Source organism: Balaenoptera physalus (assembly GCF_965194825.1).
Source record: "Balaenoptera physalus genome assembly, chromosome: 2".
In the NCBI taxonomy this organism is placed as follows: Eukaryota; Metazoa; Chordata; class Mammalia; order Artiodactyla; family Balaenopteridae; genus Balaenoptera; species Balaenoptera physalus.
The window spans coordinates 5,783,780-5,798,948 of record NC_138883.1 but is presented as its reverse complement, the minus strand read 5'-3'; the positions used below and the strand labels follow the sequence as shown (position 1 = coordinate 5,798,948).

The 15,169-nt window shown below is 62.5% G+C and overlaps 1 protein-coding gene across 4 annotated transcripts in view; it reads right to left on the bottom strand.

Moving 5' to 3' along the window:
• Positions 1 to 208: 208 nt before the first annotated feature.
• The window catches only part of CCDC85C (coiled-coil domain containing 85C), an 83,225-nt gene continuing 68,264 nt past the window's right edge, over positions 209 to 15,169 (bottom strand). Inside the window, exons 3-7 of one of the 4 annotated variants that reach the window (XM_082450312.1) lie at positions 14,475 to 14,513; positions 10,223 to 10,330; positions 5,314 to 5,400; positions 4,347 to 4,445; positions 209 to 3,430 (exon numbers count right to left, since the gene is read on the bottom strand). In XM_082450312.1, the coding sequence (XP_082306438.1) occupies positions 3,341 to 3,430; positions 4,347 to 4,445; positions 5,314 to 5,400; positions 10,223 to 10,330; positions 14,475 to 14,513 (423 nt within the window). In that variant the 3' untranslated portion in view covers positions 209 to 3,340. The remainder of the gene's footprint in view (positions 3,431 to 4,346; positions 4,446 to 5,313; positions 5,401 to 10,222; positions 10,331 to 14,474; positions 14,514 to 15,169) is intronic. The other 3 variants (XM_082450313.1, XM_082450314.1, XM_082450315.1) reach the window with 3 other exon arrangements.

The window sequence follows — 15,169 nt, the reverse complement described above, 5'->3', positions numbered from 1 at the left end:
GGGGCTTTCTTGGGAGGAAGCAGTGGAGTTTCAGGCTGGTTTGGAACTGTCAGTGTCCCTCCGTAGACAGGTCCCTGGGTTAGACCAGGGTTTGGATTTGAAATGCTTCGCATTTCGGGCCTATGACTAGATAGAGGCCATGGAGCAGCGCCATCCACCCTGAGGAGCCCCATCACCCAAACCAAATGAGCACTGCGTACCCACCACGGAGGCTTGCAAAGAGCCTTTATTTATCTAGCGCAAAGTATACACTATCACAATCTTCTCTGTTACTCCTTTTACTAAAATAGTTCAAATCAATGTTTTTACCACACTATCAAAAAGTTCTAATTTTTTTTCTCTCCCCAAATCAAAGTGGTTCAATAGAAGGTAGAAACGGGCACAGGGGTCCAGGGCTCCCAGCTCTGCCCAGAGCCAGGGAGGGGGCGGCCCCAGTACTCAGGTGGTCACATCCGACAGAAGATAGATAGATAGATAGAGCGCGGCTGCCGGCCTGGGGATAGGGGCCAGGCGGTCCGCCCATTCCCAGAGAGCAGCACAAATACTTCCCCCACGTTATGAAAAATATACACCTCTACCGCTCTGCAGTCATGCATTTCCTTTGTTTCTAAAAAAAAAAAAAAAAGTCAGTAGTATGTATTGTTTCCTCTCAAGTTTTCAAGGAAAAAAAAAAAATGAAAGGTCACTTTTTTCTCTTTAAACAAACACTGATGTGTGGCTAATAACTTCTGGATAAAAATGTGCTCAGTGGATTCCGATTCCAGGATGGGCTTGGCCACCTGGGATGAGGCTGGAAGGGTGACGTCCATCACAGTGGGAAAGGAAGCCAACAGCTCAGGTGTCACACGGGGCTTCGGGCACTAGAATCAGAGTGTTTATGAAAGGACACCAGGTTCAGCAACACCCCACCACGAGCTCTCAGGGCTGAGGCTCCAGATGGGAGGAGGGTCGCCGGTGTCACCCTCTGCACACTCCCTGCTAGTGGCAGAGCGGGGACTCGCCCCGAGCTGGCCCCCAGGACCTCCTCCCAGCCGTGGGCTCCTGCGTGCGGCGCAGAGGCGCTGCAGGCGTTTCAACAGCTTACGTTAAAAGAGATGCTGTCACAGGTATGGGTCTGCCCTAGAAAGCCATTCCCATGCAGTGCTGGCTCCGGGACACAGGCAGGGGCAGGAAGGGGACGTCGGCACCAGCTGGTGCTGCCTCCATGGCGGGCGGGAGGCTGCTTCTGGAGGGAATGCCTGACCCACTCCCTGGACGCCACCGCGGCACTAGGGGACAGGGTCACCTCCCTCCGGCAGGGAAAGGTCCCTTGGAGGCTGTTCTTCCCTGGGTCAGTTTGCAGGAGACCTGCAGTCACCAGGGTACCTGACTTATTGCTTATTTTCAGTGGTGGCCAAGCCAGCCTGACCCAGACGTGACACACGGGTTCTCAGATGTGGCTCCCACCCAAGAGACCCAGACCCCCTCGAGCTGCTCCGTGGTTCTTTGGACTCCAAGACCCGGGAGGGGGCCTCTGCCCTCCAGCTGACTGCCCACCCGGGCAGGAGTCACCCAGAACATGACCAAGGATGTTCACCCAGCTCCAAGTGCACACCCCTAGTGACAGGGAACTCACCACGTGACCTAGGGACCAGCTCCTCCCAGAGAGCCCACAGCTTCCTATAACACCCAGGGCAATAGGACTGTGCCCGACGCTGTCGCCGGCACCCGTTCCGCACTCCTCGGGCACAGTGAGGGCCGCGGGCCTTTCCCCTGAGTGTCGACCCAAGGGTGCCGATGGAAGACAGGCGGTGGGGACGGCTCAGAGTCCCCGCCGGGGAGAGGGACGGGGCAGCCTCGTCCGTCCCCTCACCTGGTCCCCATCCCTCGCGTGAGCCTTGGACGAGGCCTGCCTGATGCCAAGCCAGCCTCTCGGGCTCTTCGCTCGCCCGCGCGCAGAGCTCTAATTACTGCTGGAGTCCAGCGATGGGGAAGGAACTGCAGATGGCGGGTGGACCGGGGCTGGTTACAACAGTGGCCTGTCCCCGCCCTCCAGGCTCTGGGATCTCGTTTGTGATACGCCACTGATCGCTTACCCCCTCTGGGCCTCACTGCCCTCGCACACAAACTTTAAAATTTACATGTCTCGCTTTACAGTTTATACACGATCCTTTTACACTGAAGGTCTTATTGGATCCCCAGAGCCCTGCAAGGAGGGCCTTAGGCTGCCCACTCTGCAGGGGAGGACGCTGAGCTCAGGAAGGGAGGTGACCGCCCACCGAGAGGAGGCAGCAAGGCAGCGGAACTCAGCTGGGGCCTCCGCCCCACCCAGCCCACCCACCAGCCGCCTCTCCAGCAGGAGGACCCCGTTGGCTCGCGTGCTGTGAGTGAGGACACAGGCTGACTAGAGCAGATGGCCTCGAACCTCTGAGCCCTCCTTTCCCAACCAGGGGCCCAGAGAGGCTGAGTGACTTGCTGAGGGTCACACAGGAAAATGAAAACCAGAGCCAAGCAGGGCTCCTCCCAAGGAGGGCAGAACTCCTTCACCTGCGACCACGCGACTCCGTCCACAGTGATCCAAGAGGGGGCCAAGCTCCGGGGGCAACCGTTCCTGAGCAGAGGCCCAGCCACGGCCCAGTGCCACCCATGCGGAGAGAGAGGCCCAGCCCAGAGACTACACAGCCCATGATGCGAAGCACAGAAATGGAGGCGCCTCGGGCCCTGGGCAGGAGGGACCCAAAAAGATAGGGCACAGCCTAGGACAGGGTGAGGGGACACTGCAGAGTGTGTGGCCAGGGGTGGGGGCGTGAACTCTAAAAACAAGCAGAGCCAGCAGCAAGGAGGCTGGGCCCTGGGGCCAGAGGAAGGGCCGCGGGTGAGTTTCCTCGTCCACGACTCTGGGGACCCAGTGCTTATGGAGCCAGTGTTCAGGCCACAGCAGGCGGGTCAGAAGCGGTGCCCCGTGCATCAGTCCAGCTGCCAGCGGCCTCTGTCCAGCACAGGTGGCAGCCGGGGATGGAGGGCTTGATGAGGCGCCCCTCCACCAAGGCTGGGCACAGCCTGGCACGGTTCCTGGGCTGGACATTTCTGAGCAGCCTCAGCCTCTCGCCAATGGAGCCCAGAGCCCGGGCCCCAGAGCAGGAACGAGGCTGTCCAGGCCGCTCTGCCGCGGGGAGCAGTCTTCCCGGTTTGCTGGTGTGTGAGAGGTGGGAAGTGGAGTCGCACCCCGGCAGCCAGGCCACAGCAGGCAGCGTCCTATGTACAATTCACCACGGAAAAAGAAGACAGTGGCTCGGCGCGAGGGCCTGCCCACATCTGGGGACCCCAGGCAGGGCCAGTCCACGTCCACGGAGGAACGGCCCTACAAAGGCCCTTTGAACTGGTTTCCAGACAGGTGCTGCCGGATGGAGGGCTTGGAGCTGGCGGCATCTCCCAGTTTTCTCCAGACCACCTGTGGGGAGGGGCGAGCTGTGAGTGGAGGGCCCATCCCAAGCCTGCCCAGGGGCCTGTGCGCACAGACTGCCCCATCGCTCTTCAGAATCACCTGCGTCCCGACAGCCATGGGGCCGGGAGGGGACACGGAGGCCGCGTGAGGCCCAGAGACCCTCAGAGTACGTCTTTGCACGTCCACCCTCACAACCATACCTCCCACCCCGAGCAGGTCACGTCTGGGGGCAGACTTGGCCTCGCGGCTGTCCAGTGGGGCCTACAGACCCAGGAGGCGGCAGAGGAGGGGGATTCGGGACACCCCACCCCAAGCAAGGCCCAGGTGCAGCCCCGTGATCCACCTTCCCTGCCGGCTCCCTCACGAGTCCAAAGAGACCATGCGTATTGGCCAGGCGGGTCGGGGGATGACGCTCTGCCTCCCCAAAGACCCAGAGAAGCCCAGCTTCCAAAAGCCAAGGCAGCCAGCTCCAGGGTGGAGGGTCCCGCAGAATGCAGCGTCCCGCCTGCACCCCCGGGAGCACCACCTGTGCGCTGGCAGCCAGCAGGGGCACCAGCACGCTGGGAGGCTGGGAGCCAGACAGACATCAGGGGACAGGGGACAGGGGCCAAGGGTCAGGATAAATGGGGCGAGCAAGACCAGAGATCAGGGACCCTGTTCTTGGGGAGGGAAGGGGGGAAGGAAAGAAGGAGGGGCACGGAGAGAGAGGGAGGGGAGGAAAAGGAAAGGGGGAGGGGAGGAGGGGAGGGGAAGGGGGAAGGGAGGGGGGAGGGGGGAGGAAGTCAAGGGGACAAAGAGAGGCCGGGGCTCCCGAAGCCCCAGCACCTGCTCCCCGCCCCCCAGGTCACCGGCCCCTCCTGCGGGAAGGGCGGCACAGGGACCGCCCCCCAGGTCACCCCCGGCCCGGGCCCAGGAGGCTCACGTTGCACATCTCGCGGACGATGGCCTTCTCCTTCTCACTCAGGTCCTCCTCACAGCTGTCCTGGAGCTGTCGCTCCAGGTTCTCATGTACCTCTAGCACCTGCAGGGGACAGGTCCCAGGGTCAGGGGCAGACGCCACCGGGCAGGCCTCAGGCAGGTCGCCCTGAGCCCCGGCTGCAAACGGGAGCCGTGGGGTCCAGGGACGGAGGGGTGGTGTGCAGGGAACAGGGGCGTGGAGAGGCCTAAGGGCCAGGTCGTCCTTCCCCCCTTCGCGTCCTCTCCCCGCAGTACAGCGACACCGAGGACGCCGCACGAGGGAAGCAGCACCCCGCGTCAGCACCGGGGGCAGAGCTGAAGACCGGTCACGCGGGAGCAGAGAGGACAGGTGGGGTGGGGGCCACTGTCACACAAGGGGACTCACTCCGACCCCGGGCCCCCACTTGGGCCTCAGGACGGACAGCCCAGCTCACGCAGGTCAGGGGTGTGTCCCGGTCACCGCCCGCACGGGCGCCAGTGTGCCGTGTCTGTGCGGCCGTGCCGGGCCTCACACCCGAGGGACCGGGCGCTGCGTCCGCGGCGCGCATACACGTGAAGGGACAGGGATGCCATGGTGGGAGATGCACCCCAGGGCGCACCTGGAGGCCCTGAGCAGGGCGCAGGAGGAGAGTGGGCCTGGGAGACCTGAGCCTCGCCCCCCAACCCCCATCCCCGACCCTGGGGAGTGCCAGCCCTCCCCCTACCTCCCCCAGGCCTCAGCTTCCCTGGCCGCTACCCAGCACCTCCGAATCCCCCCACCACGGTGCTCCAGGCAGCCACGGCCACCCAGAGACCAAAGTCCCTGCCCTGCGGCTCAGCTGCCCCCAGGCTCAGAGAGGGCAAACGTGGGGTCCAAGGTCACAGGCTCCTGAAGTGCAGCAGGGATCTGGGGGCCCCCGAGGGAGCGGGAGCCGGCAGGGCCTGGTCCTCACCTTCATGGCGTGTACGACAGCCTCAGGCTTCTGTCCCGCAGAGCTGTAGCCGCCCGAGGACAGCTCAGGAACCGTGCAGGCCGGGCCCTGTGGGAAGGAAGTGCGTCTCAGCTCGCCCTGGCTGGCTCCCAGGTGGCAGCCGCAGGTGTGACCGGCAGCTGGGAGAGGGCACCGCGTCTGCGGGGCCAGGGCCCAGGCTGGAGGAAATGGGGGTGGAGGTGACGGGGGAGAGGAGGCGGGGCGTGGGGACTGGGCCAGGGCAGGGAGCCAGCATCGGGACTCCCCACGCACATCCCGCAGGCTCCTCTAAATAGCCCACAGGGAAGGTCCTGCTGTCTGTTTTGCAGGTCACCCGGGAAGATGCGAAGGACCTGGGCTCCAACCCCAGGTGGCCTGCCTCCTAAGGCCCCTCTCCCTCCCCGGCCTCCACCCCCCAGGGCATTCCCGGGGCTTCCAGCCCTGACCCTCCCAGTTCTGTCTGGCCACCCAGGAACAGTGCCACCTCATTCTGCCAACACCCTAACTGGCAACCATGTGCCCACCTCCCACATCAGCCTGGGGGGCCGGGACACAGGCCGGGAGAGGAAGGGATCCACTCCCTGGCCCTCTGCCCGCCCGTGTCGGAAGCCGAGTGTCTGCCCGGCTTCTCCCCGGCTGGCCAGCTCCTTCTGGCCAGGTGTCCATGGGGCAGAAGACAGGGCTTTTGGCTGGGGCTGCAGTGGGGACCCCGGCCCCAGAGCAAGGTCAAGAAGGGATCAGGGCCGCACAGAAGGAGCCCACACACAAGGAGACCGATGGAACTGCGGGGCGGCAGGAGCCGGGAGGTCAGAAGACGCTGGGAGGGGACCTGAGGGGAACCGGCAGATGCCGGAAGGCAGAGATTAAACACCAAGAACACCCCAGGGAGTGCGTGATGGGGAGGAGACCCTGGCATCCTTGGGCATCCTTCGTGTCTCTGAGTCTTGGTTTCCTTCTCCGTCGGTGGCCCCCGATGACCCCTCCAGAGACCAGGCCAACACAGTGAGCTCGGCTGATGAGGCCATCACCCTGGGACCCTGCCCAGGGGTCCTGGGATGCTGTGCGGGGACCCTTGGGGCCTGGAATCTTCCACCACCAGCAGCCACCCTCTGCCTTCTCCCCACCTGCCCACGTGGCCCGGACTTGCTCCCAGGGCCTCGCAGGCTTGCCCTGCTCTTGGCTCCAAGCAGAGGCCAGACCCCACAGCCTTGATGTCCGGGAGAGCTGGGCTCGGGCAAGGTTCTCCAGGCAGGCCCGACCCACTCTGCACCTCGGTTTCCTTGTCTGGACCACAGCTAGGGCCCCTGTGTCCCAGGGTGTATGGAGAGCCCTGGGATGCTGTTTCCCTAACTCTGGCCCAGGCTGCCCGGTCTCTGGTTCCCAGCCGGGTGCGTCATGCGGGGGAACCAAAGCGGCTTCTGGGAGACAGGTTGGGGGCGGGTCACACACACACAGGTGCGCACCCTGAGGCAGAAGGCTGCCCTCCCCGCTAAAGGCCAGCAGGGGGCGACAGCACACAAGTACAGCCCAGGAAGGCGCCCGGCCCTCGGCTCCTCTGGCCTCAGGTCCTGTCTGCGCCTGGGGCTCCCTGACCGCCTGCACTGCAAGGGGGCCGATTCTGAAGCAAAGGCCAGGAGTGGCCCGGTTAGGTCGTGCAATCCAGCCCTTTCCTGGGCCACCCCACTGAGCGGACGGCAGGTGCTAATGAGAGCGTAGCCGCGGCATCCTGCGACTGAAGCCACCACCAGACAGCGGTCAGGACTGCGACCTTTAGAGCATTTCCCAAACCCAGCTCACCGCTGCAGGCCTGCCATGGCGGGAGGACCACAGCCTGGAGAGCCCGGTGATGCCTCCCCCCGACTTCCTAAGAGCCCACTCGGAGCAGAGCAGCCCACAGAGTGCCGATTGCAACCCTCGGCGCAGACGCTGTCTTTCTATGCTCCCACTTTACAGATGAGGAAGGGGAGGCTGCACGACTTGCCAAGGCCACAGAGCTAGTAAACCAGGGGGCCGAGCCTCCAACCCGGGTCTGTGGGACTCCAGCGCTGGAGCCAAAAGCGGGGAGATGCGTGTACACCCAAGAGCACTGAACACAAGGCGTCCACACAAGTGCCTGTGCAGGGGTGTTCAGAGAAGCACGAGTCACAATAGGCAAAAAATGGAAACAAACTCATGCACAGCAACTGATGAACGACCCACAAAATGTGGGGTACCCACACAATTTTTGGACATAAAATTTTGTCCAAATTTATGTGGACAATAAAATTTGACAGTAAAAAGCAATGAAGGTCTGACACATGCTACAATGTGGATGAATCTCAGAAACATGGTGCTAAGTGAAAGAAGCCAGTCACAGAGAATGACATATTTTATGATTCCGGTTTATATGAAATATCCAGAAAAGGCAAATGTGGAGAGGCAGAAAGTAGATTAGCGGTTGCCAAGGGGCTGGGGGCGGGGGGTTGCGGGGAGGGATTGCTAAGGAGCACGGGGTTTCTTTCCAGGGTGATGAAAATGTTCTGCTGTAATGACTGCACAGATCTGTGAAGATTCTAAAATCCACTGAAATGGACACTTAAAAATAGTCAACTGACCAAAAAAAAGTAGGGAAACCAGTTTCCCCAAGGGACCTGTCGAAAGCCTCGTCCTCTCAGACGCTGATGGGTACAAGCTCCGTTGCTCGCTCCACTGACAGGCAGTGGGTGGGAGAAGTGGGGAGGGTGGGGACATCCAGCTGGGCAGGGAGGAGGTGTCCCCACCCCACAGGGTCACCTGCTTCACCTCGGGATTCTCTGACATGTGGACATGCAGGTAGCCTTACAGAAAAGACGAGGCTACCTGTGGAAGAGACGAGGCCCCCGGCAGTGTCAGAGCACAGGGCCCCCCACAACAAACCTCCTCTCCCTGTGGACCCACGCGCCCTCCAGGGCCCAGCAAGGGCTCAGCGCCCTATAAACACCACAAGAGGCCTGGCCTCTGAGCTTCCACCTCAGCTCCGGCCCCTCTACTGCCTCCTCAGCAGCCTTTGTGGTTGCCCCTCCCACAAGACACCATCACCCTCTCCGTCTGCCCCGGGAACCTGCCCCCAGCCTCGTGCTGCACGCTGGCCCCTGGCCTCCAAGCCCCGCTTGGCCTGGTGCTGGCACGCACTAGCCACGCGACCCTGGCAAACCGTCCCATCCCATCCCACCCCACCCCGGTGGGCCTCAGCTTCCTTCCCTCCAAAGCGGGGGTGACAACCCATGGCATGCAGGCAGCCTTAAGGAGGCACAGGGAGCCCCTCCCAAGGCCTCCTCCAGGAAGCCTTCCGGAAGACTCATGCCCTCCGCTAGCACTGAGCAGCACTGCCAAGGCCTCAGGGGCTCAGCCTGGGGGAGTGAGCTCCCTCTGCTCACATCTGCACATCCCAGGAGCCAGCCAGGTTTGCACGGCACTTTACAGTTTGCAGCTCACCAAGAAGACTTCAGTGCCCAGTACCGTCAGCTGTTAGGATTCCCACAGTCAATCAGAATGAACAGAGGGCAGAGGGTGTGAAGGGCTGGGGGAGCCACTCCTGTGGGGGCAATGCTGGGCTCTTCAGAGCCCTTCATCATGGGGCCTCTTTCAGCCACGGGGCTCCTGGATAAATATTTGGATTATCTGTCATCAGCAGGCTTTGCTGCCTGCACAGCGTCAGCAGCTACATTCCTGGCGAAGGTGCGAGGGCCTCAGAAGAGAAACAGCAGAGCGCTCGGCCAGCAGCCAGTGGCAACATCAGCCTGCTCCTGCCAGCGCAGAGGCCCCGGGAGGAACCCTGGGGCTGCCCTTACTGGCCGGGATGGAAGGGAGACAGCAGGGCTGGGACCCTGGGGGAGAGTCCAGGCCCACCTTGCAGTGACCTCAGGCCAGCTCGGTTTCTCACCTGTTCCGTGGGGACTTCTCATCAAGTCCCTGCCTTGTTGCAGGGCTTCTGTGTGTGGAGAGCGCCCAGCACGGCCCTGCATGTAGCAGATGCTCAATGAACATCTACAGAGCTCACGCGAACACGTGCTTCTTGGGAGGTAGTTTTTGCACATTCACAGATTTGTGCAGTCATCCAACAGAACATTTTCATCACCACCTCCCGCCGCCTGCCAGCCCCTGGCAACCACTAGTGTACTTTCTGCTTCTGTAGCTCTGTGTATTCTGAATACAAGAATACATCCCTCGGTCACAGAGGGATGACGGGCACATTCACCTGCAGGGAGCAGTCCTGAGCCGGGCATGCACATCCCAGGGAGCTGGCCCCACGCTGCCCTCCCTGTCCCACCCAGGGCAGGTCAGAGCCCAGGCGAGAAGCCAGGATCACCTTGGAGGCGCCCTGGTGATAACGGAAGCCCACAGTCATAAACTTGAGCTCCTCCCCCACCTCCGTTACAAAGTCTGGGGTAGTCGCCCTCACGTGCACACAGGGCAGCCCCACCCCAAGCTCCAGCGCTAGCAGGGCAGCAACTCCCTGCTGTGTCCGAGGAGTGACACAGGCGGACGAGTTGCACAGAGAGACGGCGGCTGGGCCTCGTGGCCTCTGCCCCAGCCCGCGCTGCCGGCAACGGGATCCCAAGTTGGGCCTCCACCTCTCACCACCACGCCGGGCCCTTACAAGGTTCTAAGGGTCGAGGGTGGAGCGTCGCGGGTCGGGAGCCCAGGCGCCGTCCTGGGAGGGCGGAGGAATGACGAAGGCCACTCTGGACCCGAGCCCAAGCCTTGCCCTGGAAGCAGCTCGGGCAGAAGCTGAGAATCCCAATCCCAGCTCAGCCGTGGACCATCCTCGTGCCCTGGGCAGGTCACCAGCCGGCCCGAGCCTCACCCCTCCACTTCCGGAGGTGGGCGGTCCACGTGGGAACAGTGGGGCTCGTGGGGGAGGGACACTTACATTCTGCCGGGCATCCTGGTAGGAGGGCGGCAGGCTGGAGAGCTGGGACTCCGAGTGGTACGGGGAGAAGCCTTTCCGCAGCGTCCGGAACTCTCCGGAGCCTGCCTGCTGCGTGAGAGAGAAGGGGAGAGGGTTAGACGGCAGGGGCGAGGGGCTGGGCTGGGCTGAGCGGGCCGAGGATGCTCCCGTCAGGCCCTCGGACTGGACTGCTGGACGAGACATGTCTTCCCGGTCCAGGTGGGGCTCCCTCCGCGGGCCCCCGCTGCTCTGTTCCTCACACCTGCCTGGAGGCCCGGCCTGTGCACCCTCCCTGCCCCCCCCCATTTTATCTGTCCTCACGGCCACTGTCATCCGTAGCCGTTGACATCCATCTCCCCGTTCAGGTGTCAGAGCCACGAGGCCAGGGGCTTCATTTCGCTCCCTGCTGTGTGTTTTATAAACGTTTGTTGAATGGCTGAATAAACAGGTGAGTGAATGAGGGCGTGGCTCGCCCCGCCCCGCCCCCCTCGTTCCTCTGCTCCAGCATCCAGCACTCGGGTCCCCGAATGGCCTGGGGAATGGCCTCTGCAGCCCCTGGGGCCCACGTCCTCGGGGAAGTCCTCCCACCCCCACGGGGCTGGGGCTGCCCAAGGAGTGAGCCTGCACAGTGGCCTGACACGCTGCCCGTGACCTCCGCCGTGAGTGTGAGCCCCGGGCCTCAGCCTCTGTATCCACAGGTACCAGCGCAGCCGGGGTCACGACCAATGAACGCCCAGGGCACGCTTAGGAGGGGGGGAAGCAGGAGTGAATGAATGAATGAATGAGTGAATGAATGAATGAACAAGCACATATTTGGCCTTAGGTGGTTCCCCTCGGGGCAAAGCAGAGCCCCCCAGAAGCTGGGGCTGGACCCAGAGAGGGGGAGGACCCAGGGGTCACGCTCAATCCAGTGGAGGTCCCCTGGTCCCGCTGAGCAGAAACCTTGGCCTCTGGACCCTCTGCATCACTACAACCCTGGGGTGGTGCTTCTGACCTCAACACCCTCTTCTACTTCAAAGGGACTGCGGAAACACTTCTGGGCAGATAAAATGCAGCGGAACGTCCCATAAATCAGCAGGCCGTTGAGTTGCCCAAACAAACCCTTGGAGGGGAAGAGGCCAGGGCTGGGGGGAGCAAGACGGGGCAGCAGCCGCGCCTGGGGGCCCCTCCTCCTGCTCCTCAGCACTCCCCTGCTCTGCCCGGAGGCCCCTGCACACACCCAGCTTCCCCCCGCCGGCCGCTGGACCCAGGCCCCCATCTCTCACGGGACCTCCAGCCTCACCAGCTCCCTGGGTTCTGCCTTCCCACCCCCATCAGACCCAGGTCAGACCCCCCAGGTCTCAAGGGCTTGGGCACACACAGCAATGCCCTGTAAGTATCTGTAGGACAGGAGTGGAGGCGGCCAGGGGGAACGTGAGAAAGGCAGTCACTCCCCTCATTACCCCACTCCCATCCCATCCCCACCCCAGGCTCCCACCCACGGAAAGCAGAGACCAGCCACCTAGCTAAGAACTGTTCCCGTGGCCTAGGGAGGACCGGAGTGTGGCCAAGGTCACCAAGGGACCCAGAGGGGAGAGAAGTGGGGTCCCCTGAGTTGCAGCAGGGTCTTACAGGGGGACCTCGGTCACAGTCCTCTATCTTAAAATGGGACTGTCACGCATTGACCAAGGCCTGTCTGGGTTAACCTGAGGCGTTAGAGCCCAAGGCATACTGACCCTCCCTGGCCCAGCCAGGGGTCTATCTGAGCCAAGCCTCTGCCACCGGGCACCAACAAGAAAGAGACGCTGCCCCTCGCCCAGCACTCATTCACCCTCCCATGGGGATCCCCCCTTCAGGGCACCCCTGCCTCCCTGGGGGTCTCACCCCCAGCTCCATTTATAGGCAAAAATCCCAAAACCAATTATTTTCCTGGCCAGATCTCTGTGACAGTTACACAATCTTCTCCAATGGAAAGCGCGTTCTAAACTCAACACGCTGAATGTCCGCCCCTGGGGCCGCAGGCCTCTCACTGGGGCCCCGACACAATTCTGCAGGCACATCCCCACCTGCCTGGCGAGAGAAAGCCAAGGGACCAGGTGCAAGGCCCGGCTGGCCCAACACACACACACACACACACACACACGCACACTGGCATGGATCTGACCACAGGGCCAGGCGTTGGAGCCACTGCTCTCTCCCGTCGGCCCCTGGGGCCAGGACGGCGGGTGCTGCCCTGTCCTTACCCGCACCCCGTCTAGATTCTGCTCTGGGCTGAGTCTCCCCTCCTCCACAGCTCCTCTGATCCCGGACCAAATGGGTTCAGAAGCAGCCCACGTGCCGCTACTGAAAACACAGGTTTGTGCGTCTCCTCCCTCCCCGCAGATAATTCCCTGGGGAGGAGGTGTGGGTGCAAGAGGGTGGGGAGTTCTTAATTAGCAGCGTGCAATTCCCACCCCTGCCTCCGGTGATGTCCGTAACTATTTGCGAGCCCACAGCACTTATGAGCAAGCGACAAAGCTGGCGGGGAGAATGTTGGGGCAACGTCGCTAATGACGCATCGAAATGAAGAAACATAATTGCACTTAAATCCAAATTAAAAATCCTGCTATTCTCCTCGTGGTGCCCTGGAAGACGAAATCCCTAGGGTTTCACCACTGAGGTGGAGCGAAGCTGAAGTGGCCTTCTGGGGCAGCAGGGCGGGCAGGACACGGGCGCACCACCGCTCCCTAGGAGAGGACTGCCCTGCCCCACCAGGCCCCCTAACGGGGTCCCTCGGGACACAGGGAAGCGGATCTGACACACAGAGCAGGAGCTGGAACAGGGTTGCCCGGATCCTTAAAAGGGAAGGAAATGACCCAGCGCGGCATCTACAGCAACGGCCGCTTCCACCCCGCCCTGGCCCCCACGGAAAAGCAGCACAGGAGTTCTGGACCGCGAGGGAAGGACCCAGGAGGCTGCAGAGCCTCCCATCCCACTGTCAAGGGCACCGGGACCTCCGTCCAGGGCCATCACTGCAACGCTACCCAGCTCAGAGCGGGTCGCGGCGGGTGGTGTGAACTCAGGCTACTCCAGCCTCTCCGGGCCTCTGTGGGGCTGCAAGGAGGCTCCCAGCAGGAGCACCTAGTGATCGCCTGCCCAGGGACTCCTGCTTGCAACGCTGGGGGCTCCCTCGAGGCCACCTGCAGATCCTCCTGGGGAGCACTGTCAAAGGAGGTGCTGAACAGAAACGGGCCAAGGGCAGAACTCAGAGAAAACAAGGCCAGGCGCCCACCTCCCCGCCCCTCCACTCAGGGCTCCTCCCTGGGGGGCCGCTTTCCAGGCTCCCTCAGAGGCAGCTACTTGCCCTGCCTTCCTGGTCCCAAAGGGCTCTCAGCCCCTCGGGTGGGCCGCAGGCTACCACAGGACATGGTCCTACTGTGTGCACCCAGGCAGGGAGGCAGTGCCTGACAGGTGAAGCGAGGCTTGCCACTGCGGAGATGGAAGGTGAGCGCCGACACGGGGGCGCCCAGGTGTCCCCATGTGGCAATCTGCTCGCAGGTGGCCGCTCAGATCCCCAGACCCAGGGCCCACGGGCCGATGTGTAGGCAGTGACCAGGGGCAGGACCCCATCAGTGGGAGCCATCCCTCAGCCTGCCAGCCCTCGTGGCACAGGGAGGTGTCGGTGTCTCCATCATGGGGACAGGGCTCCGATCCCAAGTGACACCAGCCCCGCCTTCCGAAACCCTAACACAGGGCAGTCACGCCTACCTCCCAGGGGTGGCAAGGCTGTAGCGCTCGGAGAGGGTGGGAGCCCAGCACTGGGCGCTGGTGGGTTCTTCCTACCTCCAGGCATCCCTGGAGACCTCGCCAGCTGGGAGCCAGCACTAACTCCTGCGGCCTTGGCAAGCCCTCACCCTACCAGGCACTGCAGGTTCTCCTGCAAAGTGGGGATCTCGACCTGCCCCCTGACCTCACAAGCTGGGCAGATCCGATGAGAGGTGGGAAAGGAGGGGCCTGGGTGGAGCATCGCAAGAGGCTACTGTCTCATAACTTTGCTGTTGTTTTGTAAAGCTGGGCAGTAACGCCAGCTCAGAGAGAGGGCGGATCCCACGATGAATCTAAAGGCAGGACCAGGGCACCCAGGTGGTGGTCAGCTCCCAGGGAGAGACGGGAGGGCGCTGCGGGGGACACCCAGAGCAGACAGGGCATCACACAGCACTCCAAGCAGCCCCCACCCCACACAGCACTGCAAACAAGCCCTGCCGGGCAGCTCTACCTGAAGCCAGCTTCTCGGGCGGCCATAGGGGCGGGGCAGCTGCAAGGGAAGAGAGCAAGTGTCACCCAGCAATGCCAACCACGACCCTCACCTCTGCCCTCCCTCCCCTGGACACCCATTAGCCCAAAGCCGCCAGGACCTCGGCTGGGCTGGAGCAGGGACGCCAAGGGCCAAGGTCGGGGTCCCCAAGGCGCCTCACAGGAGCCCCATGTTTTTAGAAACTCCAGATTGCACGAGGACTGACAGCGCGCCTGCCACACACCAGGCACTGGGGCCCCAACCCCTTCACAGCCCTCCCCGAGGCTCACACCGGAACACAGCTGCCCTTCTGAGAGGCACCCCGAGATCCCAGCCAGCTGGGCGAGGCCAGATATCTGCCTGTCCTCGGGGCGAAGGTGGCCTGCAAGGTCTCTCATGAGAACATACGGGTCCTACCAACCAGATTTACCTTCCTTTTTTCCCCTTTAATTTTACGAGAACTCATTAGCAGGCCGTGAATCAAAGGGGCTGAGGCGTGGCCGGGGATCCAGTGGGTTCTTCCGATTAGTGTTCAGATGAGGCAGCGTGGCGTCCACGTGTGGTTAACGCGTGGCTGATATTCTCACCCGCAGCTGGCACTGCCCCCTACTCCCATGCAACTTCAGGTCCTAAACCATTTTTCAAACTCGGATGTGTGTACCACCCAGAACCACGTG